Source organism: Bufo gargarizans, chromosome 2 (assembly GCF_014858855.1).
Source record: "Bufo gargarizans isolate SCDJY-AF-19 chromosome 2, ASM1485885v1, whole genome shotgun sequence".
NCBI lineage: Eukaryota > Metazoa > Chordata > Amphibia > Anura > Bufonidae > Bufo > Bufo gargarizans.
The window spans coordinates 108,567,303-108,593,726 of NC_058081.1; the positions used below are offsets into that span (position 1 = coordinate 108,567,303).

At 43.1% G+C, this 26,424-nt stretch overlaps 1 protein-coding gene across 1 annotated transcript; it reads left to right on the forward strand.

Moving 5' to 3' along the window:
• Positions 1-264: 264 nt before the first annotated feature.
• On the forward strand, positions 265-19,406 carry PARP16 (poly(ADP-ribose) polymerase family member 16). The gene is made up of 7 exons (XM_044283163.1): positions 265-403; positions 1,842-2,031; positions 4,011-4,148; positions 9,763-9,969; positions 12,813-12,984; positions 13,149-13,293; positions 18,781-19,406. The coding sequence occupies exons 2-7, from the start codon at positions 1,879-1,881 to the stop codon at positions 18,911-18,913; spliced, it is 948 nt and encodes a 315-aa protein (XP_044139098.1). The 5' UTR covers positions 265-403; positions 1,842-1,878; the 3' UTR covers positions 18,914-19,406.
• The last annotated feature ends 7,018 nt before the right edge of the window (positions 19,407-26,424 follow it).

Genomic DNA, 26,424 nt, shown 5'->3' on the forward strand with positions numbered 1-26,424 from the left:
TCTATACATATATGAATAGTCTGTAAATAATAGAATACTGATTATGTCCTGTATACTGTAAATGATGGAGCGCTTTCTGGCAGCGGTCACTATGACAACTACCCTCGATAACCACTAGGGGGCGCTCCTGCGGCTCCACACTTCTAGATTTACATCAGCAGGAGAGACACTGGCTGCAGGCTCCTCCACCGCACACACGTGTGGTTTGTGACTAAAACTACACTTCCCAGAGAGCTTTGCGGCTGAAGGCCCCCCGGAGGTATGGCCACACGTGCCTGTGTAGCGTACTGCTATGATGTACAGTACAGGCAGGGTGGAAGGCAGCTGAAAGACTGGATTGCTGGAAGACACGTCAGCTGTGCGGAAGGGAGCATGAGCTGCCTGGTGTCTATGAGGAAATCAGGTGAGAGCTGCCGGGTGTAGTGGCTTCTGTCCCTACAGGGGGGCCATAGATTAACCCTGTGTGTGACTTCATGGCATAGAGCTGTAGTTCTAGTGCATGTACTGTGTGATGCCAGTGGCATACAAGTGGCTGTAGGGATGACCACCCAGCACAGCCTGACATATCCTTACATGTATGTGGTGAAAGCTGGGGACACGCGCTGCCTACAGCAGTGCGGAGAGCAGCGTGACTTCCGTTATTTCCTATGGGAAATATAGTCACATGCAGCCTCGCCGCACCACAGACATGTCCGGTAATGAGACACTAGTCACTAGCGATGTTGTGTTCCCATAGAGAATAAGGGACGTCATACTGCGACTTTATCTACACGACTGCGACTTTATCATGTTTTTATGTTAAACATGTTTTTGGTATACTAACTTTGTTTGAGCAATTTTGTTTTCAGGTTCGGGTTATCTAAGAATTCCGTAATGGATTCCGCTTCCACGGACCATAGCGCAATTCTATGACGGCATGCACCACGGAAGCCTATAAGAGGCATTCCGTCATAACAGAAGTCTGTGCTGGCCATAGACTTCTGTTATGGCGGAATGCACCCGCTCCTATCCCTGGAATGGCTATTTTCGGAAGATGGAGATGAAGCCATGCAGGCACAGTGCGCTCTCCTTCACTTTAGGGACCCCATTCTTGACATAGGTGTGGGTCCCGCCTCTGGCACCCACTTCTATCTGACATCCTAGTGCAGGGATGGCCAACCTGCGGTTCTTCAGATGTTTCAAAACTACAACTCCCAGCATGTCCAGACTGCCTACAGCTATCAGCCTGCAGCAGGGCATGGTGGGAGTTGTAGTTTTACAACAGCTGGAGAGCCGCAGGTTGGTCGTCCCTGTCTTAGTGATATGCCATCAATGTCCCAGACGGGACAACCCCCTTATAAAAGTTTTTGCACTGGCCCCTACGCCTAATAATTGGCGTTGCTTCTTAGTTTGTATAGATCCCTTTTCAGCAATCGCAGCGGAGAGCGTCACAGCCAGGGAGAAAAAAAACTCGCCTTCTCCCTGGCGGTGTTGCTCTCCGCTGTGATTGGATTGCGGCACAGCCAGGGAGAAGGAGAATCCCATTAAGGAACCCTGGCGTCTCCTCCTCCCTGTACCGATGCTCAGGATTAACATACTGAGTGCGAAAACTGCAGGGGGGCACAGCGGGGTGTAGTAGCAATATTTTAAACAATCAGGCAGGGTGGCAGCATCAGCGGGGGGTACCCCACAAGTAAAGGTATTTATCTCAATTAATAAAAAACCATGAAAGGTCCTCTTTAACATATGCGTTATGTACAGGACAAAAGCGTGAACACAGCCCGAGGCATTTACCGTCTTGATAATGCAGCCTCACTGTGACCTATCTCCTCGTACATGACATTTTATTTTTATGTCCACAGAACAATTTTTGGTGTCTCCTGGATTTGGAGTAAAGCAATGGTAGAGCAGATTATCGCTAGGGATCCACTAGCAGGAGATCTGAAATGCAGCCTCTTTGTGTCTGCCCTCCGCAGCTACAAGAGAGACTCCGTCCTAAGACCGTTTCCTCCCTTCTATACCAGTGACCAATACAAAGACTTCGACACCTTGGTGAGTAAATCATCCGTATGTGCCTCGGTTGTCAGTTATTGGATTACCTGCAACACAGAGTATCCTCCATTATGGCCCCTTTCACATAAGCGAGTTTTCCGCGCGGGTGCAATGCGTGAAATGAACGCATAGCACCCACACCGAATCCTGACCCATTCATTTCAATGGGTCTGCGCAATGAGCGTTATTTTTCATGCATCATTTCTGCGTTGTGTGAGAATCGCAGCATGTTCTACATTCTGAGTTTTTTTGCGCAGCCCTGGCCCCATTGAAGTGAATGGGGCTTCAGTGAAAAACATATTGCTTCCAGATGTAATGTGGTTTTCACTGATGGTTGCTAGGACGTATTGTCCAGGAGGCCGTCCTATCAGTGACTCTATGAGTGTGTATACAGAGATCGCTGTCAATCACTGATAGCTCCGCCTCCTGGACTTCAAAGCCCAGAATGAGCAGGAATTTAAATGTATAAATTAAAAGTTTTACTGAATCTTTCCCCATAAAACCATATATGAGTCTGCTCTGCTCCTCCTGCTCTATAACTTGCTCCCTAAGGATTATTTTGCATTTTCATGGTGACAGGTTCCTTTTAAATTCTGAAGTCTGAATAATAAAATAAAGAGCCCCATGCAGTCATCAAATCTGAAACTAATGTTATACTAGCTTCTAGCTACCTATAGGCGTGGTCATTTGTGAAAGCCACTGATTGAACAATCATTTTGAGTTTATTGAATGTTCCTTAGGCCCCCTTCAGACGAGCGAGTGTAAAATTTCGGACTTGCAGCATGAGTATGCAGATGCTCCCGTCCTGACCTCCCAGCACTGCCGGGGTCACATAGCATTATATTGATTTATGATGCTGTGTAACCCTTAGAGTTCTGGGATGTAGTGTATAACACTGACAGCATTATGTTATCCAATACATTCCAGAACTGTAAGGGTTACATAGCATCATTAATCAATATAATGCTTTGTGACCCCAGGAGTGCTGGGAGGTCAACACGGGTGCGCTCCCTAACACACGCTGCGAGTCGGATGCGTGGGACTTACTCGTGTGAAAAGGGGGCTTATGGTTTATACCAGGCATGTCTAAACTGCGGCCCTCCAGCTGTTGCAAAACTACAACTCCCAGCATGCCCTAATAGCTGTAAGCTATCCAGGCATGCTGGGAGTTGTAGTTTTGCAACAGCTGGAGGGCCGCACTTTGGACATGCCTGGTTTATACTAAGAGGTGTAATACTTAGGGCTGTTTCACACGAGCGGATGCCGTGCGTGGCATCCGCTCCGTGAAAGAGTGCCAAGACCCGATGCAGACTGCAGAGGCATGGAGCATTAACATGACTGATAATGCTCCGTGCCTCTCTGTGACCTCTTTACTACGAAATCACGGTGACAACTGTGATTTCGTAGTAAAGAGGTCACAGAGAGGCACGGAGCATTATCAGTCATGTTAATGCTCCATGCCTCTGCAGTCTGCATCGGGTCTTGGCACTCTTTCACGGAGCGGATGCCACGCACGGCATCCGCTCGTGTGAAACAGCCCTTAATGAGGATTAAAGGGGTATTCCCATCTTAGACAATGAGGGCTGCCTGACACTGGTGTTCCTTCCCAATAATTGCCCGCTTGTCAGTGGAGGTGAAGATCTGCATTTACATGAGGCAGTTACCTCCACTGTAGGGGGGTGGCAATGGTTACTGCTATCGCTCATTCTCATTCAGATATATTGTTTCTGGGCAGCAGATCGCTGTTCACACAGCACGATTTAATGTTCGGAAATGATGATTGAGGTTTCCACATGAAATATAATTTCACCTGATGAATGAGTGTCCTATCTCGTTCATCAGGTGATCTGCGGCAGGTTTACACGGGCCGTTTATCGGGAATGAGTGTCGGGCTGAAATTCAAGCCATGTACATCGGCCATAAATGAAAGGTATCATTACTTTCTAATCTGTATTGAAGCCCGTCTTTGTTTTTGGTAGATTGCCGACACCAACGTCTTACCCAGTCTCCAGGACTTCATCCAAAACAAGTCGAAGTTAGACCAGAAACTCCTCAGCCTGTTGAGCTGGGTTCTGTCAGAGAAGCTTTTCACCATCAAATGCCTCAAAAAGGAAAAGGTAAATGTGTTATTTAGATGTGAGAGACTTCTTTTTCCCCTCACCTCCACGACGGCACCATACCCTGAGATTTCCCTTTTCCTCCTACCAGGCAGGGACAGGAAACTTCAAAAAGGCCCCACCTCAATACTCTCTTTAGTGTCTTCCTGTCCCTGCCAGGCAGGGAGCAGTACTACTACGCCGGAGGTGAAAAGAAGCACAGCGTGGGAGAATGGGGCAAAGAACTTTGTCTGCTACATTGTGGCAGTCGGGACCTACCTTGGACAAGTAGTTCCCTCGTTCAGAACTTTGCACCCACCGCGTCTCTTGTTTCTGCTTCTATGCGCCAGTGTAGGGGGACGGATGTTGGACACTCAGGGAGTTACTCCAGCTTATTCGACTACCCGCTGCCTGAGTTTGACGGCTCCAGCGGGTGATGGTTTCAGCTGGCCAAGGCTTCTGCCGGGAGGATGAAGTTTTCAGCGATTGATGCGCTGATTGGCCGAAATTCAGGCTCGAGGGGGCCAGATCCATTTTCTCAGACACAATAGAAAACCGATCCAGCACCCATTGACTTACAATGGTTTTATTGACTGATCCGTCATTGCTATTTTACAGATAATATGACCGGATCCGTTCATAACAGATGCCGGTTGTATTATCAATAACAGAAGCGTTTTTGCTCATCCCTGCCGGATCACGCAAAAACGCAAGTGTGAAACTAGCCTAAGGCGCATTGTGCCCTCTGACCTGTGTTCAGATGCAACTTTTTTTTAATGTCCTGGACATTTCAAGGAGGCAGTATCGTGAGTACTGTATCTGAACCCCCCCCCCCTCCTCTCAATAACAGAGTGATAAGGATGTTGTTTTAAAACCTAAAAGCATACAAAAATCTAAATCATTACAATGTGTGCGCTGGTAAACTTCCTGATAAATGCAATAAGATTTGTAGGAAGTGCATGGATGAGATTGTAAAGGAGGAAGTCCTGTCTTTGAGAGATGAGGTGAAGGATTGGTGCGTCAGGAGGTACATTCGGCTTTGGCGGATTTTTCACCTGATCCCTGTCAACCAGAGGATCACCATCTTCCTCCTGTTTCGGACTGGGATTATAATTCTGGGGACTCGAGTAGCGATACAGAATATAAAAGATACCCATTCTCATCAGATGACACTAATGAATTATTGAAGTCAGTCAGGGCTACTATGGAAATTAAGAAGGTTAAGATTCAAACATCAGCTCATGATCATATGCTTTCAGGTTTAGAGGAGAGAAAAACTTTTTTTTTTTTCAGCCCATAAAAACCTTCATTCTCTGATTTAAAAGAGAATGGAAAAATCCTGATAGAAAGGGTTTTCTTCCCAGGACTATGAGAAGCAGGTTTCCCTTTAAGGCTACTTTTACACTGGAGTTTTGGTTTTCGCTTGTGAGATCCGTTTAGGGCTCTCAGAAGCAGTCCAAAACGGATCAGTTTTGCCCTAATGCATTCTGAATGGAAAAGGATCCGCTCAGAATGCATCAGTTTGCCTCCGTTCCGCCTCCATTCCGCTTTGGAGACGGACACCAAAACGCTGCCTGCAGCGTTTTGGTGCACGCCTGACAATGTGGAGGCAAACGGTCCTGACACACAATGTAAGTCAATGGGGACGGATCCGTCTTCACTGACACAATGCAAATCTGATCCCCCCCCTTGACTTTCAATGGTGTTCAAGACGGATCCATTTTGGCAATGTTAAAGATGCAGATGTTTGTATTATCGGTGCGGATCCGTCTGTGCAGATCCATGACGGATCCGCTCCAAACGCGAGTGTGAAAGTAGCCTAATAAACAAGAAAACGAGAAAACATTTTTTGAATGTCCTAAAGTTGACATGTGTCTTTCTAAACTAGCTAGAGGTACGGCATTGCCGTTTGAGGATATGGGATCATTACGTGACTCTATGGATAAAAAGATTGGATAAATCTATGGATAAAAAAAGACATGGGATGCGGCTGCATCTTTGTTTAAGCCCAATCTGGCAGCGACCTCTGTTGCCAGTTCGCTTAAAAGTTGGTTTATACATCTAAAGACTCTTCTGAAAGCCAATTCTCATTTTTTTTCAGACTCTTTTCCCCTGTTATTAAAAAGCATTTTTTTTTTTTAAATCTGACGGCAGATTCAGCCAGATTTACTGCCAGTACTACGACTTTGGCAAATAATGCGAGGAGGGCATTATGGCTAAAGTCTTGGTCTGGGGATGTGCGTTCCAAAGTATAGTTGTGTAATATCCCATTTTATGGGGAATTGTTATTTGGTAAAGATCTAGAGATAATTCTAGAAAAGGTGGCAAACACTAAAAAGAATTGCCCAGAGGACAAAAAGAAGAGCAAATACCATTTTTTTCATAAAAAAAAAACTAGTAGGTTTCAAAGCAAATAGGGAAGAATCAAAGTTGGAAGTCCACTAGACAGGGGAAACCAAAACGGAAGGCAGGAATCTATTAAGGTTAAAACATAAATAAGCAGCGCACCATAGGGTGAGTACGTCAGGAATATGTATCGTCAGAACCCCGTAAATTGGAAGCTCACCTCTATAGGTTGTGCTCAATTAGGCACAACTCTAATGTATGCGTATCAGGATTGCAAAAGTTGTATGGGATGCAGCCGCAGTCACATGAACTTCAAGGACAGGTGCCCAGTCTCCCAAGTTGATAAGTACAGTTGAGAATGATGAACCGCCAGGCGCAAAGGACCACATCTACTGTTGTGCGATCAATGGATTATTTTTATTGCGAAAAACAACGCACAGCCGACTTCCATTCATTTCTATGGGGCCGCTGAAAATGGGCTATTTCTGTTGGCCCCCATAGAAATGAATAGGAGCAGTGGCCATGCAAGTGCGGTGCCCTCCCGTACACTACTACAGGGATAGGGCTTGGTGGTGGCCAGACCAGGGGAAACCTGGGCTCCTCCGGCCACCACCTTCCCTGCTTCATTCTCGGTGTAGGTGTGGGTCCCAGAGGGGGGACCTGCACCTATCAGACAATGAGGACATATCCTAGCGATATGCCCCCATTGGCTCAGGTGGGAAAACCCCTTAAGGATAGCTGTGCTAATTCAGGAAGAAACAGAGCATTATCAAATTCAAACCCTGCCCTTTGGGATAACAACGGCTCCCAGATTGTTCACCAAAGTGATACTGGAGATGATTGCTTTGATGAGAAGGGAAAACATAGTCCTTTATCTAGATGACTTGCTAGTGGTAGGCTATTCCAAAGTGGATCTGGAAAAGAATCTTTCCAGAACATGTCATGTTTTGGAGGAGTTGGGCTGACTGGTAAATTGGGAAAAATCTCTCATCATCCCATCACAGCAAATAGACTTTCTGGGATTCTAATCGATTTAGTAAGGCCCCTTTCACACGGGCGTTGCGGATTGGGGCCGGATGCATTCAGAATGCGTTCAGTGAAACTCGCACCACTTTGCAAGTAAGTTCAGTCAGTTTTGTCTGCGATTGCGTTTAGTTGTTCAGTTTTTTCCGCGCGGGTGCAGTGCGCTCTGATGCGTTTTTCACGCGCGTGATAAAAAAAACTGAAGGTTTAGAAACAACATCTCTTAGCAACCATCAGTGAAAAACGCATCGCACCCGCACTTGCTTGCGGATGCAATGCGTTTTTCACGCAGCCCCATTCACTTCTATGCGGCCAGGGCTGCGTGAAAAACGCATAATATTGAACATGCTGTGATTTTTAACGCAACGCAGAAATGAAGCGTGAAAAACGCTCATGTACAAAGCACCATAGAAATGAATTGGTCAGGATTCAGTGCGGGTGCAATGCGTTCACATCACGCATTGCACCCGTGCGGAAATCATGCTCGTGTGAAAGGGACCTAAGTCAGATGAGTGGAACAGATGTTCTAGCAGTTCCATGGGTTTTTCAACTAGGTTATTGCTTCCTTTCCTTCCCTTATTCCGACAGTTCTAAGGAAGATTCGAGAAGAAAGAGTAAATGTGATTATGGTGACTCAAAACTGGCCAAGGAAGTCGTGGTTCCCCTTCTGTCAAAAATAACATCAGGATCTTTTGACTCAAGGGCCAATCCTTTATCCTCGGGTATCAAACCTACAGCTTGGATCCTGATAGGTTGATTTTAAAATCAAAAGGGCTTTCGATATAGTTAATTGATACCATGTTAACCGGTAGAAGGATAGTGACATGCAAGATATACCAAAATATCTGGAAAAAATATATTTCCTGGTGTTAGGAAAACTATTCTGTTAACGTAGGGGACATTTCTTCTATATTAGATTTCTTAGAGCAGGGTTTCATCAAAGGTCTTAGAACTGGTACACTGAGGGTCAAATCTCTGCCTTGAGTGTCTTTTTGGATGAAAGACTAGCTGTCCATTCTTGGATAATTAGATTTTTAAAATGTCCATGTAGACTTAGGCCAAAGATCAGGTGTTTTGTTCGCCCTGGAACTTGAATCTGGTTCTGTTGGGTCTCACATTACCTCCAGTTGAGACAATTGAGAAAACGGTTATTAAGCATCTGTCACGTAAAACTGTTTCTGGTGCCTCTAACCACAGCAAGATGGGTGAACGAAATTTAACTCTTATTAGTTAGGGAACTTTTCTTGTAGTTAAGGGAGATAGAATAATCTTAAGATTTGATCATTCTTTTCTTCCTAAAGTTGTTTCTGATTTCCACAGGATGGAGGATGTCATTCTTCCTTCCTTTTATGAGAATCCTAAGTCTGAAGCAGAAAAAGTCTTTCACAAGCTTGATGCGTACTTCAGTATATATTGACCTCACGTTCCTGGAGATATTTGATCGTTCTCAGCACATGGTGCCGTTGTGGAGGCGAGGGGGAAAAACTGAATTAGTCTTACCGGTAGTTCCCCTTTCATGAAACCTCCACAACTGCACCGCCTAAGTTTTAAGATTGTTTATTAACCTATTATAAACCCTGTTAAACAATAAGAGAGAATGCATTTAGGGCCTGTCAAGTCTTGAAGACACTGAAGATAGTATGCAGGTGGTGTCCTTTTTGAAGCTTCCTGTCCCTGCTCGGTAGGAGGAGGATAATCTCGGGGTATGGTGCCGTTGTGGAGGTTTCGTGAAAAGGGAATTACCAGTAAGACTATTTGGGGTTTCTGCTGTCACCACAGGCACCCTTTTATGTTGCTGTGTGGTGTAAAATAAGGAACTCTGTAGGACTGTAGCATGTCCTAAATTATGTCCAGTAACTTGTACTTTCATTTACAGTGATGGAAATTTCTTGAGTAATAAGTCATTCAGTTTTGAAACAAAGCTAGTTTTATTGTATGAGTTGATTGATGTACCTGAGTAAGGTCTCACATGGTGGAGTGTTTTCTTGCTGCAAATCGAGGGCACTTCCACAGCAAAATCCACTTGTGTTATATACAGATTTTCGCTATGGATTCTCCCTATTTCACCCTGTATATTGAACGGGATCCATTTGGGATCCTGTTGTTTTTTTTGTTTTGTTTTGTTTTCAGACAAAAAAAAATCCAGATGTGAACAAGCACTAAACTGTGAATATAAGTGTTCAGCAAGGAACAATATCTGTACTCATATTGGAAACATACTGCACCCCAGCCTTGAGCTAATGCTGCCCCGTCCTTACTATTTTAGTTTGAGGAAATCCAGGCCTTGCCCGGCTCTCCCAGCCTTGCTCTGCCGACTCCTGACTTCCTGTTTGAAATACAATACTGCGAGAAGCTGAACACCAAATTCCAGGAGATACGTGGCGAGATGGATGTCATGTATGCCCTGCACGGCAGCCGTCTAGAGAACTTCCATTCCATCCTGCACAATGGCTTGCACTGCCATCTAAACAAGGTGGGACAAAGTTGCATGCTGAGATGCTAATATCGCACATTGATAACACTTGATTTGGGTATTTGTAAGGCTCTGTTCACATCATGATTTAAGTATACGTCACATCTATATGTTGGGAGTATTGCCCGAGGTATACATTTTGAAATATGCCTCTGAATAGTCCTACAATGTCATAAATCATCCATTGACCACAATGCTAGAAAAACATATACTGCGTGGTATATGTTTTTGTTTTACAGTGGCCCACAGTACAGGACAATGAGCTGCAGATTCCTACTCAGTTAAAAAAAAAAAAAAAGTTTGAAGACACATACTACATTGTTAGAGGCCAAAAGGACACCTTTTTTAGTCTCTTTTGGGTGAATTGACACCCATGGCTACGTTCAACGTATGCGCTGGGAGCTTTCTGTCCTTTCCAGTTATATTTCTTTCAGAGATGAGTAGCACCAGTGGTGGCTCTCACATATGACTAAAAATTTTGGTAGTATGTTGTGGTGCGAGGTCATCTTAACCCCTTTGCTACCAACGGCATACATGTACGGTGCTGGTGGGGTCTTTAAACACATGCGGGCACCATAGTCGACAAGTCTCTGCTGTTTCAAACAGTAGAGGCCCACAACAGTACAGCCTTTAGATGCCGTGGTCAAATGTGATCAAAGCATCTAAATGGTGAAAAACCGGGTGAATAAGCATCCCCGTGTGGCAATCAGGGATGCCAGTCATTATTTCTAATAGGCTGGGTCTCTGAAGAAACACAGCGTATTAGAGCTGCAGTTTCTATGTTGGGCAGCAGGTGGCAGGCCAATATAGGAGATCAACAATTAGAGCATTACTATACTCCTTATAGGAGTATAGTAATATTCTCTAAAAAATTAAATAGGGTACATTGTAGCCTCCTAGAGGGGTTAAAAAAAAATATATATATAGCAAGAAAACATTTTTTAACCACCAACCTTTCCTTAGAATAAAACAAAAATACAGAAATGATGAAAAAAAATATAAGCATCATGGGCATCACCGCGTATGAAAACACCCGTATGAATAAAATATAAAAACATTTTTCTAATACGGTGAATTCTGTAACGAAAAAAAGTATCAAAATAGCTGATTCACCATTTTTTCATCACTTCACTTACCCCCAAAAATTGAACAAAATGTGGTAAAACAGACACCAAAATGATATCAATAAAAAACTGCAGATCTAGCAAACAATGAGCCCCCACACAGCTCAGTAAGCATAAGTATAAAAAAGTTATGGGGGTCAGAATATGGTGAGTAAAAAAAAGGAAGTTTGATTTATTTTTTTCAGTATTTAAACATATAAAATCTATTCATATGTGTTATCGTTGTAATCATTCTGACCCAGAGAATGAAGGGCACAGGTCAGTTTTGCCGCATAGGGAACCCCGTAGGGACAAAATCTGTAAAACTGTGGAGGAATTGCGTTTTTTTTCCAATTCCACCCCATTTGGAATTTATTTCCTGCTTCCCACTACATTGTATGCCATATTAAATGGTGGAATTAGAAAGTACAACTTGTCCTGCAAAAAACAAGCCCTCTTATGGATATGTGAACGGAAAAAAGTTATGGCTCCAGGAAGACAGGAAATAAAAATGCAAAAACGAAAAAAACTCTGGTATCCTAAGGGTTAAAGTACCTCCATCATTCAGAAAACTCCTTTGAAGGAACATTCAGGTCCTAAATGATCCCATGTTGTGCTTAGTGCAGGGCTTGAAAGGGCAACATATGACAGTGATTGTCTCTGGTTTTCTTTGGCTCCCTCCCTGTGTCATGCTCCACCCCTTAGGAGCAGTGCTATGCACAAAACAGTGTATAATTTTTGCCTGAAGTGTTCCTTTTAAAGGACATCTATCAGCAGATTTGTACCTATGACACTGGCGGACCTGGTACATGTGCACCTGGCAGCTGAAGGCATCTGTGGTGGTCCCATGTTCATGTGTGCCCGCATTGCTGAGAACAATCTTTTAATATATGCAAATGAGCCTCTAGGGACAACAGGGACATTACCATTACACCTAGAGGCTCTCTCTCCGACTGCCACGCTCTCTTCGCTTTGTTTGCCAGGGATTCGTGTCCCCACCTATCCCTTGGTTGAACTTGATGGACTTATGTCTTTTTTTTCTACCATATTAACTATGTGATTGATTGACAGGGCCAGGCAGCTAAAACACAAAGTGGAGGGCAAAGTAGTTGCAGAGAAAACAGAGCCTCTAGGTGTAATGGCAACACCCCTGTTGCTCCTAGAGGCTCATTTGCATGTATTTAAACTTCATTTTTCTTAGCGATGCAGAAACATGGGACCGACACAGATGCCTTCAGCGGTCAAGTGCACATGTAATAGGTCAGCAGGTACAAATCTGCTGACAGATGCCCTTTTTAGTTATCTACAGGTGAAACTCGAAAAATTTGAATATTGTGCAAAGTTCATTTGTTTCAGTAATGCAACTTAAAAGATGAAACATATGATAACATATGAGATAGACTCATTGTATGCAAAGTGAGATATTTGTAGCCTTTATTTGTTATAATTTGGATGATTATGGCTTACAGCTTATGAAACCCCAAAGTCACAATTTTGAGGTCTCCTTTGCTCAGGGGGTATGGATTAATTACCTGACTAGAGTGTAACACTTTGAGCCTAGAATATTGAACCTTTTCACAAAATTCTAGGTTTAATTTGCATTACTGAAATAAATGAACTTTTGCACAATATTCTAATTTTTCAAGTCCCCCCTGTATAACTTTTGTCCATGGGTGTTGTGTTGTGTTTTTTTTTTTTCTTTCTTCTATGTCTTTAACATGTATTCTCTTGTTCTTGTAGACCTCTTTATTTGGAGAAGGCACTTACTTAACCAGCGACCTGAGCCTAGCTCTTCTGTACAGCCCGCACGGCCATGGATGGTCTCGCAGCATATTGGGCCCAATTCTTAGCTGTGTTGCAATGTGTGAAGTGATCGATCATCCTGATGTTAAGTGCCAGGTCAAGAAAAAAGGTGAGAGATGTTATCTTGTGTGCGTCCACAGAACATAAGCAGTTTAGTTGTTTGACTTCTTCATTTTATTTTTTATTTTTTTTGCTATGACATATTCACTGTCATACTTTTATATATTCGTATTGATGTGTGTTTTTTATTTACTTGGTGTCCATTCTGCTCAGACTCCTCTGAAATTGATCGTAAACGAGCCAGAGCAAGGAACAGCGAGGGGGGAGATGTTCCAGAGAAATACTTTGTGGTGACCAATAATCAGTTGTTACGTGTGAAATATCTTCTTGTGTATTCTCAGGAGCAGCCGCAGAGGAGGTGAGTGCTCCAGTCATTATTTTCTGTTAAAGCGGATCTCCTATTTGCCAAACGAGGCGCAGATAATATTTTGTCCTTAGGCTAATAGGAGCAGTCAGATAATACCCCGGACACGTAATTATGAGTCTGGTGTGTTCATGAGGTGATTGACTGATATGTACGGTACCTGCAAGCAGAGCAGCCCATCATATCACTGAGAGGATGAGGGAGCGCTCCCCTCGTGAACACACCGGAGTCATAAACTATGGGGGAAATTTATTAAAGGCAATATGTCGTCCGAAAATTAACGTTTCTGGTGTTCTTATATCTTTATTAAAGAGTTTTTTTTTAAATAAAATACAATACAAAAGTATAGTCAGATATGTACAAATTCAACAAATCTGTAATATAATTTATTATAAAGCTATCCAAAGCTAAAGGAGGTAGGTGAACCAGACAGAGACATTACCATTCAAAAACAATGCACATAAACCTTCAAAAGAGATGTCCCTGTTAAGCATACAACTTATGCTGTGTAAAGCAGCATTATACATGTATTAGTGTTTTTTTTATCAAATACAATACAAAAGTATAGTTCAATTTGTACAGAATCAACCAATCAGTAATATATTATATGACTATCCAAAGCTAAAGAAGGTAGGTGAACCAGAGACATTACCGTGCAAAAATAATACACGTAACCCTTCAAAAGGGAAACGTCACTTTCTATATTTGATACAAATGTATATAATCTAACAAATTTTCACATTGGCCATTAGGTCTAATGATTTCCTGTTCTGTACATGTAAGGGTGGATTCATACTAGCATTATGGAGTCCGTTATGGCTTTCCATCATAACAGGGTTATAACGGAACATAACGGATTCCATAAGACGAAAGGACGGATCCATTTTGCTGCCCATAGACTTGCATTATGACAGAATGCAAAACGGACGCCTTTAAAAGGCGTTCCGTTTGCTCTCCGTCCTAATAGAAGTCTAAGGGAAAACCTAACGGATCCGTCTGGTTCCCGTTATGCAAGACGGACAACAAAATCCTGTCGATAGAACTTTGTTTTCCGTCTTGCATAACGGGACCCAGACGGATCCGTTATGTTTTCCCTTAGACTTCTATTAGGATGGAGCAAAACAGAACGCCTTTTAAAGGCTTCCGTTTTGCATTCCATCCTATGGTTTCCGTTATGTTACGTTATAACCCTGTTATAATTTCAAGCCATAACGGACTCCATAACGCTAGTGTGATCCCACCCTAACTTTTCAGTAGCTGTTATCGTTATCACCACAGACAGAATTACAGTGATAAGTAACACCTCTCAATAGATAACACAGGATCCACCATTCACAGCTTATCTGCTCCCTCCTTACCTCTGCACAGGTCACAGAGCCTGCCTAGAAAACTCTCTCCCATAGAAGTCAATGGGGTCAGCTCCTGTCCGTCATGTCTATGGACCATGGGGCTGCTCTCAAAAGACATATAGTCTTGACATATTTTAGGCCTAGTCGCCTGTGTGAAAATTGCAGGATTTTCAAAAAAAAAATCCAATCTCGATAGTGACATGGATTTTTTTTTTTTTTTGTTAAATCACCGAAATCTCTAAAAGAAATACAGTATGTTTAACATAAAAATGTGATTTAAACAATTGGTCATTTTCTGATGACACGTTCCCTTTAAAACTGGTGTAAAGTAGACCTAGCTTAGTTGCCCATAGCAACCAATCGATTCCACCTTTCATTTTTCAGAGCTCCTTTGCAAAATGTACGTTGGAATCTGATGTTTTGATAAATCTGCCCTGCATAATGTCTGATATAGTCTTTCATTGTTCCTGTTAAGAGAACAAAATAATATTTTTGTGCCTTCATGGATAATAACAGTAAATTGGATGTAGCCCTAGGCTTTACTACTCTTACATAGTGACAGGTGACAGATCCGCACTAAAGGAGTTTTCCTGTTTTCTAAATTAAAGGGAATGCATTATCAGAAATTGACCTATTGCTTTTTACTGTCTATATTTAACCAACAAATTCTGCAGTTTTTACAGTGGCCACTAAGCCTAGTAGTAGCCACCACTTCTTCGTCTGTACAGATCACTTTACTGCAGTTAGTGCTTATCTATACACAGAGGTGATATCATTACAGGCAGGATTAGAATGACAGATAAGACAGGATCCACCATTCACAATAGATGATTGTTAAAAACGATCTATTCTTATCTAGTCACAGAGCATGCCTAGAAATCTATGCCATAGAGGACAATAGGGTCACCTCCTGACCATTGTGCTTGTGGACCATAATCATGTTCAGAAAAATAGAATAAAAAAAATCTGCAATCCGAAAATAAAAGGATTGTGTTATCTGGTTTTTAACTGGCAGATACAATTTTTTAGTAACATATTTCCTTTTAAGCTTATTCATTGTAAAATGAAAAGTAATGGTGATTTCTAATACACGTTGGCAACCAAATTTATGGTTTCAAAATCTCTGATTGTAGTCATTGAATAGAAATCTTCATTCTTTGATTCCAGAGGATAAAACTCTGGACAGCACAGCTTGTTGCGAGAAGAACGCAGGTGACCATTTTGTATCTGTAAAAAGCCATATACCTGTGTGATCTTCCCAAGACCACACAGATTATCAGTTTATGGCCAGTTTCAAATGATCGTATTCAGTGTGGGAAATTATGCTCCGTATCAGAGGTATTTTGCATCCCGGATGCTACTCCTGTGACATGGAACCATGGCATTATAATGATTTAAAATCTGGTGTCTCTCTGCCAGACCTCAACTCTAATAATTTGTATTGACAGCAGTAACACACAGCATTATAAATCATTATAATGCTGTGGGTCCTTGTCATAGGAGCAGCCCTCAGGATGACAAATATCTCTTACACACAGAACGTATTTCTTGCACTAAATATTTGTGTGAAACTGGCCTATGGAAGTGTGGCAAGGATTATTTTTAGTAGTTCTATCCCTTTAATTATTCCTTCGAGGGTACTAGCTCTCCTTGGGGAGAGCGCCTTAATCGGCATGAAGAGACTTATAAGCCATACAAGCTCCTCTGGAATTCTGGGAAGAAAGGGATGGAAATGAGCTCTTAACAAACTCTGCCTCTGATGCCATCAGATGTAAGGCAGCTATCCTATAAGTCAATATTTGACCCTTTAGTAGTCCTTGAGACATGACTCTGATATTAAATAAGCCAGCATCTCATCTGCAGACACCTGTTTCAAGTTGAGTGCTCCTCATCAGTGCAGAGAAGAGAATACTGGCTTAATTGGGTGAGAGGTCTAGATCAGGACTTTGGGGTGGGGGTACTATGTCTCCTTGGGGAAAGAGCGACTTGAGGAAGGTATGCAAATGAGCTTTTAAGAAACTCTGCCTCTAACGCCATCAGGTGTAAGGTAGCTATCCTGTAAGTCAATGTTTAATGTTAAATTAGCTCTTAACCCCTTCAGGACCGCCGCCATACATGTACAGCGGAAGTTCGGTCTTTAAAAATGGCGCCCACTCCCATGTGCAGCTGGCGCCATTTTTTACAGTACAAATTATTTTATTAAGTTGTTACGCGAAGTCTCACGAGACTTCGAGAAGTAATAACTTCGGCTGATTGGAGCCAATACATTCTAATACTGCACAGAGCTCCTGCTTCGTACAGTATTAGAACGAAGTTTTATGCGAATCGACTTTGGATGTTTCATCTGAAGTCTATTCGCTCATCCCTAGTTATATTGAAAATTAAGTATTCAATGATGGCTATATAGCCATCAATTAACACAATGGGCAATCTAATGATTGCCAGTTATTGTCACCCAGGGTGACTTAAAAAAAAAGTAAAAAAAAAAAAGTTCAAATCACCCCCCTTTTCTTTAAAATAAAAGTACTTAATAAAAAATAAAAACATCATGGGCGAAAATGCCCATACAATTAAAATATAACAATATTAATGGCATATGACAAATGGCACAACGGGGGGAAAAAACAAACAAAAAAAACTGCGATTTTGCCATTTTTATTTTTTAAAGTGATCAAAATGTCACACACTTCAAATTATCACTGAAAAGTACAGATCGCCCTGCAAATAATGAGCCCTCACACCACCCCATACACATAACTGCAAAAAAGTTATAGGGGTCAGAATATGGTGATTTTTTTATACAAGTGTGGTATTGTTGTAACAGTACTGACCTGGAGAATGAAGGTAACAGGTCAATTTTACCGCATAGTGAACGGTAATTTTTTTTTTTCTTTTACAAATTCCACCCCATTTGGATTTTTTTTTTTTCCCACTTCCCACTACATTGTATGCAACCGTAAATGGCGCCAGTACAACTTGTCCTGCAAAAAATAACCCCTCAAAAGGCTATGTGAGTTAGGACTATGGGAAGACAGGCAGTGAAAAACAAAAACGCAAAAAAGGAAAATCACAGGGTCCTCTAAGGGTTAACGTTGCCATTACCTACCCATTTATTTGGAAATTGCAGACGTTTTCATCATTTGATGACTAAAGGTCAGATGTTGAAACAGTAATACCTGTTTAAGCGTCACATTACTGGAGGGCTGGACTGTGGAGAGCTGCCTATGTGGGTGAACAGCATGTAAAACGAATGGAATAGGAATTGAGGCTATTCTTGGGTTGTGTCTAGCGTTGCAGCTCAAGTGAATAAGGCTTAGCTACAATAGTGGGGCGTTGCTGATGGACAATAGCGGCGCTATTTCCAGGAAAAAAATCACATAAAACGTTGGTGTGTACAATAGCGCTGTTGTTAGGTTATCGAACTATATTTAAAGAGGAACTTTGCAATGATATCCATCCGAGTGTTAACCATTGGGGGAAGGGTGTCCATGCACAGTCTAAAACTCTCCCATCAGTGCTGCCAGTGTCAAACCGTACAGGGACCATTCACGTGGTTACCACTGGTGCCTTGCAGTGCTGGGGTCCTAGGTTTGAATCTGACCAAGGCCATCATCTACATGGAGTTTGTATGTTCCCTCATGTTTGCATGGGTTCCTTCACTTTTCCACCAACACTCCAAAGACATACTGCTAGGGACCTTAGATTGTGAGCTCCACTGGGACAGCAAGCGATGATGACCTCTGTAAAGCGCTGCGGAATATGTCACTGCCATATAAGTGAGTACAATGAATAAATAAATAATTGCACGCTGCTGTCAATTCATTTGTGGGCTTCTAGTGTAGGAATTATAGGGGTATGGCACAACATAGAGTATTAAGACTACATCCTCCAGAATTGTCCTTACATGAGGAATGCAAGTAGTTACTAAAACGGACGGACATGTCAGGAGCGGTGACGGCGCCTCTTTAATTACCTCATTACCAGAGCTCCAAATGTAGCCGAACTCTTGCAGTATCACCCGTTACTGTATGTCACATGTTTTTTTGTATGTGTCCATGGTTTGTATTGTTCATTGTAGATGTATCTTTTAAACATTTGCGCTTTCTTCATTTCTTCCTTTTCACTCACGCAGGTGCAGGCAGCCATCCTGGTTTTCAAGCCATCGGTTTGCTATCTTAATGACTTTGTACCTCTTTGTGCTGCTTCTCATTGGGTTAAGCGGTTCGAAGACTTTTATGCATCACTGGAACAGACTTTTAAGCTGAAGGCCTTGGTCTTTTCTCTGCAGACTGCACCAGAAGCCTTAACTATGGATTTATTCCATAGCCATTCGGACTTTACGCTTTAACTTCTTCAAGCAAAAAAAAAAAGCATTCCAGTTCTTACAAACTTTGATGTCATTCACGAGCGGCATGGAAAAACCGAGAGTCTTTTTTTTTTTCTTTTCTTTATTAATATTCCTACAGAAACTTGGAATTTTAATATCACTAAGCAATAGAACAATCTAAGATACATGAAGAAGATTCTAAAGGATACGTGAAAAAGTGCACCTTAACTGAGACCTGGAGCAAAAGTTCTAAAGACTTTGATGATAAAAGTGTAACCGTTATCATTGTCAGATTAGAATATAAGTGGCACAGCGGTGTTAGGTTTTCTGCTGCTCCCATTCACATTTAACAGCCGAAAAATATAACAAAACTGACTTTTTATCCTCATCGTAGACATTGGTGATTAAATACTAATGTCATTCTTGTAAAATGTGTTATTTATGAGTGTTGGAATGAGACCTGCATGTACACTCAGGATGAAGTTACAGACCAGGATTTTTCCTACAGTCTAAAATATATATATATATATCCAGGTCCAGACAGCCTAAGTTTACACCATATTACAGATATATATATACAATAATAAAAAAAAATATATATATCTGTAATATGGTGTAAACTTAGGCTGTCTGGACCTGCACCAGATTTATCACAGGGGCTCGGGCTGGATGATAGATGTGTTGCAGGGAGAGACACTTTTCTCTGACTCGAATGATTGGCTTAGGCCTAGTTCACACGAACGTTTTTTTTGCGGGTGTACGGGCCGTTTTTTTGTGTTCCGTATACGGAACCATTCATTTCAATGGTTCCGCAAAACAAACGGAATGTGTTCCGTATGCATTTTGTTTCCGTATTTCCGTTTTTCCGTTCCGTTGAAAGATAGAGCTTGTCCTATATTTGGCCGTAAATCACGGGTCGTGCCTCCATTCAAGTCAATGGGTCCGCAAAAAAAACGGAACACATACGGAAATGCATCCGTATGTCTTCCGTTTCCATTCCGTTTTTTCTGAATCATCTATTGAAAATGTTATGCCCAGCCCAATTTTTTCTATGTAATTACTGTATACTGTATATGCCATACGGAAAAACGGAACGAAAAACGGAAAGGAAACGGAAACACAACGGAACTTAAAAACGGAACAATGGATCCATGAAAAACGGACCGCAAAAAACAATAAAAGCCATACGGTCGTGTGAACTAGGCCTTACTGTGAGAGAGAATTGTGGTGTGAACTTTGCACACCCCTTTCCTATAAAGCCATGTCCCATTCCGATAAAGCCCACCTTCTTTTTGTGTGGGTTGAAAAAATTGAAGAAAACCTAGTTGTGCCAAATTTCGCTAAAATTTTAGACAGATTCTAGGTGCAGACACATTAGGACACCGAGGCCAAAGTATCTACGTCAGGCCTCATGCACACAGATGTATTACAGTTCAGTACAAGCTCCAGACTGAGCAGAATATGGCACCCATAGCAGAGCCCATGTGTACACTTCATCACTTTAATCTGCTGGATTCCATACAGATCGGAAAAAAATTTAAGCATGCTCGTAAGGGGGGTTAGAAAGTTATGGGTGTACCTGCACACGGTACCCAACTGGAGGGTGGTGCCGTGACTTATACGGACGTGTACATGAACATCGGTTTAGGGTACTTTCACACTTGCGGCAGAGGATTTTGGCAAAACGTATGCAAACTGATGGCTTTTGTCAAATAGATCCGGATGCGGATCCGTCTGACAAATGCATTGAAATGCCAGATCCGTCTCTCCTGTGTCATCCGGAAAAACGGATCCGGTATAAATCTTTTTTGCATTTCAGACCGGAATGCCGGATTGGTTTTGCCGGGACACTTTTAACGACTGATCCGGCACTAATACATTTCAATGTAAATTAATGCCGGATCCGACGTTACGGCAAGTGTGTAGTCTTTTTGGCTGGAGAGAAAACTGCAGCATGCTGCGGGATTTTCTCCGTCCTGAAATAGCAAAAAGACTGAACTGAAGACATCCTGATGCATCCTGAACTGATTTTTTTCTCCATTCAGAATGCATGGGGATAAAACTGATCAGTTCTTTTCCGGTATAGAGCCTCTAGGACGGAACTCAATGCCGGAAAAGAAAAACGCAAGTGTGAAAGTAGCCATATTCAGATTGAGGTAACAAGCATACGGTTAGTCTCTTAGAAAGGGCACAAACATGATGTTGCGGTATTGTGGCGCAGAGCTTGGTGGTTTCATGCGCTTAAGGCCTCATGCACACGACAGTTTTTTTTCACGGCCCGCAAAAACGGGGTCCGTGATCCGTGACCGTTTTTTTCGTCCGTCTGGCCGTGCGGAGCCAAACGGATCCGTCCTGAATTACAATGCAAGTCAATGGGGACGGATCCGTTTGATGTTGACACAATATGGTGCCATTTCAAACGGATCCGTCCCCATTGACTTTCAATGTAAAGTCTGGAGTTCTTTTATACCATCGGATTGGAGTTTTCTCCAATCCGATGGTATATTTTAACTTGAAGCGTCCCCATCACCATGGGAACGCCTCTATGTTAGAATATACTGTCGGATATGAGCTACTTCGTGAACCTCAGATCCGACAGTATATTCTAACACAGAGGCGTTCCCATGGTGATGGGGACGCTTCAGGTTAGAATACACTACAAACTTTGTACAAGACTGCCCCCTGCTGCCTGGCAGCACCCGATCTCTTACTGGGGGATATGATAGCACAATTAACCCCTTTAGGTGCGGCACCTAAAGGGGTTAATTGTACTATCATATTCCCCTGTAAGAGATCAGGGCTGCCAGGCAGCAGGGGACAGCCCCCCCCCCCCTCCCCAGTTTGAATATCGTTGGTGGCACAGTGTGCCCCCACCATCGCCCCCCCCTCCCTCCCTCTATTGTATTAAATCGTTGGTGGCACAGTGTACCAACCACCATCGGCCCCCCTCCCTCCCTCTATTGTATTAAATCGTTGGTGGCACAGTGTGCCAACCACCATCGGCCCCCCTCCCTCCCTCTATTGTATTAAATCGTTGGTGGCACAGTGTGCCAACCACCATCGCCCCCCCCCCTCCCTCTATAGCAGTAACATTGGTGGCAGTGTGCGGTCTCAACAGTAGAAGATTCATACTTACCGGCTTGCTGCTGCGATGTCTGTGTCCAGCCGGGAGCTCCTCCTACTGGTAAGTGAAAGGTCTGTGCGGCGCATTGCTAAAGAACTGTCACTTACCAGTAGGAGGAGCTCCCGGCCATTCACAGACATCGCAGCAGCAAGCAGGTAAGTATGAATCTTCTACTGTTGAGACCGCACACTGCCACCAATGTTACTGCTATAGAGGGGGGGGGGGGGCGATGGTGGTTGGCACACTGTGCCACCAACGATTTAATACAATAGAGGGAGGGAGGGGGGGGGGCGATGGTGGAGGCACACTGTGCCACCAACGATATTCAAACTGGGGAGGGGGGGGGTCTGCCCCCTGCTGCCTGGCAGCCCTGATCTCTTACAGGGGAATATGATAGTACAATTAACCCCTTTAGGTGCCGCACCTGAAGGGGTTAATTGTGCTATCATATCCCCCTGTAAGAGATCGGGTGCTGCCAGGCAGCAGGGGGCAGTCTTGTACAAAGTTTGCAGTGTATTCTAACTAGAAGCGTCCCCATCACCATGGGAACGCTTCTGTGTTAGAATATACTGTCGGAAATGAGTTTTCACGAAGTGAAAACTTAGATCAGAAAAAGCTTTTATGCAGACGGATCTTCGGATCCGTCTGTATGAAAGCAACCTACGGCCACGGATCACGGACACGGATGCCAATCTTGTGTGCATCCGTGTTCTTTCACGGACCCATTGACTTGAATGGGTCCGTGAACCGTTGTCCGTCAAAAAAATAGGACAGGTCATATTTTTTTGACGGACAGGATACACGGATCACGGCCTCGGCTGCAAAACGGTGCATTTTCCGATTTTTCCACGGACCCATTGAAAGTCAATGGGTCCGCGAAAAAAAACGGAAAACGGCACAACGGCCACGGATGCACACAACGGTCGTGTGCATGAGGCCTAAAGGTGAGGCACAGGAGTTGGTGGTTATCAGTAGCATTAGAACTGTCTCTATATGCAGGTTCTCCAATATATCTACAGGTGGTTTCCGACGGTATCTGAACAGTCTCTGTACTCCTCAGGTGTTTGTCACTGGTAACAGGACAGTTTAGTCATCGGTCAGGTATCTGGGTGTAGTGAGCCCGGTCCGGTCCAGTGAGTAAAACTCATTTGTTAAAGGGGTATTTTATAGTTGTGAGAAGTTATCCCCTATCCATACGATTGGGGATAACTATTACATCGTAGGTGTCCTGCTGGGACCCCCCATTTATCACAAGAAGGGGTACCCCATACTGCTTGGAGCCTCCCTAAATGAACAGAGCAGCAGGTCAGGCATGTGCCCTGCAGTTCCCGTCGCTCCATTAATCTCTGTGGGATTTCCAGAGACGGCCAAGTACAGAGCCTGGGTATTTCTTGAACTCTCTATAGAGATGAATGGGGTGCCATTGTGCATGCCCCACCTGCTGCTCTATTCATTTTGGGGGCTCCAAGGGGTAATAAGGTCCCTGTTCTCATGATCGGAAGGGTCTCGCCAGTAGGACCCGCACCAATCTAATAGTTGACCCTTTAAATCTTGAAAATGGTGAGGAATTAGACACTATGGACAGCTTTCACATGAGAAAATTTTTTTTTTACTTATGTTAGTGGTTTCCTTGGTTTCAGTCCTCAATCTTCATTAATTTTTTTAACCTACTGATATTCAGTTTGCAATCTGCCTTACTTGGATGCCTTCTCTACACTCTAATCTGCCATGCACAACTAAGGCCTCTTGCACATGACCGTATGGCTTTTTTAGTGTTTTGCGGTCCGCTTTTTACGGATCCGTTGTTCTGTTTTTCTGTATGCAATATACAGTATACAGTAATTACATAGAAAAAAATGGGCTGGGCGTAAGATTTTCAATAGATGGTTCAGCAAAAACGGAACAGATATGGAAGGCATACGGATGCATTTCCGTATGTGTTCTGTTTCTTTTGCGAACCCATTGACTTGAATGGAGCCACGGACCGTGATTTGCGGGCAATAATAGGACATGTTTTATCTTTCAACGGAACGGAAATATGGTAACGGAATGCATACAGAGTACATTCAGGTTTTTTTTGCGGAACCATTGAAATGAATGGTTCCGTATACGGAACGCAAAAAATGCCAGTAAACAAAAAAAAACAAAAAAAAAAAAAACTGTCGTGTAAAAGAGGCCTAACACTTAAAAACCCTTGGCTTCTCGTTATCTGATTTGCATGACCATGTTTACAGCCTGTGTAGCATGTTAATGAGTCCCATACTGGACTATGTTCCAGTGGGCTGAGCTTTTCTACTATACCCATGTTATTTGTCCTCTGGTAAAACTAAGCAAACTTGCAGCCAACATCAATTTTTTTTATGTCCCGGCCTCTTCAAGACCTGAAATGACATAATGCCTGGTTAAATAGGTTCTCCAGGAATTACCGTATTTTTCGCCCTATAAGACGCACCTGCCCATAAGATGCACCTAGGTTTTTGAGAAGGAAAATAAGAAAAAAAATAATTTGAACCAAAAGTTGTGCTTTTTGGTGGGTTTTGAACTAATGGTGGTCTGTGGGTGACACTGTTATGGGGATCTTGTAGATATCCAGAAAAATAAAAAACGGAGACAGCACTTCCAAAAAGGTGCAAAAAGTGGAATTTATTCCGGATGCAACGTTTCGGCTGCGTGTTAGCACTGTTATGGGGATCTCTGGATGGCTCTTATTGGGGTCTCTGGATGACTCTGTTATGGGGGGGGGATCTGTGGATGACACACATATATAGCATCTTATGCTATGTGTCATCCACAGATCCCCTCCATGACACTGTCCCTGTAGTGTGAATAACCCCCAATACAGGGGGTGGGGGTCGCATCTGGTTTTAGAATGACAGCGGGGCCCGTGCAGTGACTTTATTCTACTACACGGGCCCTGCTCACTGTATATACCGTAATATTATCTATAATTGTGGCATTGTTAATAGTAATCAGCGCTGTGTATTACTTACAACAAGCGCTCGGTAGCGGAGAGGAGGGAGGAGGCAGGCCGGGAGGACGGGCGCTGGCAGCGTGAGTCACTACGTCACGCGCCTACGCCGCCCACTTTATGAATGAAGCAGGCGGCGTAGGCGCATGACGTAGTGACTCGCGCTGCCAGCGCCCGTCCTCCCGGCCTGCCTCCTCCCTCCTCTCTGCTACTGAGCGCTTGCAAGTAATACAGGCGCTGATTACCCAGAATTTTTATACATTAATAATGCCTACAATTACAGATACGATTATACAGGGAGTGCAGAATTATTAGGCAAGTTGTATTTTTGAGGATATATTTTATTATTGAACAACAACCATGTTCTCAATGAACCCAAAAAACTCATTAATATCAAAGCTGAATATTTTTGGAAGTAGTTTTTAGTTTGTTTTTAGTTTTAGCTATTTTAGGGGGATATCTGTGTGTGCAGGTGACTATTACTGTGCATAATTATTAGGCAACTTAACAAAAAACAAATATATACCCATTTCAATTATTAATTTTTACCAGTGAAACCAATATAACATCTCAACATTCACAAATATACATTTCTGACATTCAAAAACAAAACAAAAACAAATAAGTGACCAATATAGCCACCTTTCTTTGCAAGGACACTCAAAAGCCTGCCATCCATGGATTCTGTCAGTGTTTTGATCTGTTCACCATCAACATTGCGTGCAGCAGCAACCACAGCCTCCCAGACACTGTTCAGAGAGGTGTACTGTTTTCCCTCCTTGTAAATCTCACATTTGATGATGGACCACAGGTTCTCAATGGGGTTCAGATCAGGTGAACAAGGAGGCCATGTCATTAGATTTTCTTCTTTTATACCCTTTCTTGCCAGCCACGCTGTGGAGTACTTGGACGCGTGTGATGGAGCATTGTCCTGCATGAAAATCATGTTTTTCTTGAAGGATGCAGACTTCTTCCTGTACCACTGCTTGAAGAAGGTGTCTTCCAGAAACTGGCAGTAGGACTGGGATTTGAGCTTGACTCCATCCTCAACCCGAAAAGGCCCCACAAGCTCATCTTTGATGATACCAGCCCAAACCAGTACTCCACCTCCACCTTGCTGGTGTCTGAGTCGGACTGGAGCTCTCTGCCCTTTACCAATCCAGCTACGGGCCCATCCATCTGGCCCATCAAGACTCGCTCTCATTTCATCAGTCCATAAAACCTTAAAATCAGTCTTGAGATATTTCTTGGCCCAGTCTTGACGTTTCAGCTTGTGTGTCTTGTTCAGTGGTGGTCGTCTTTCAGCCTTTCTTACCTTGGCCATGTCTCTGAGTATTGCACACCTTGTGCTTTTGGG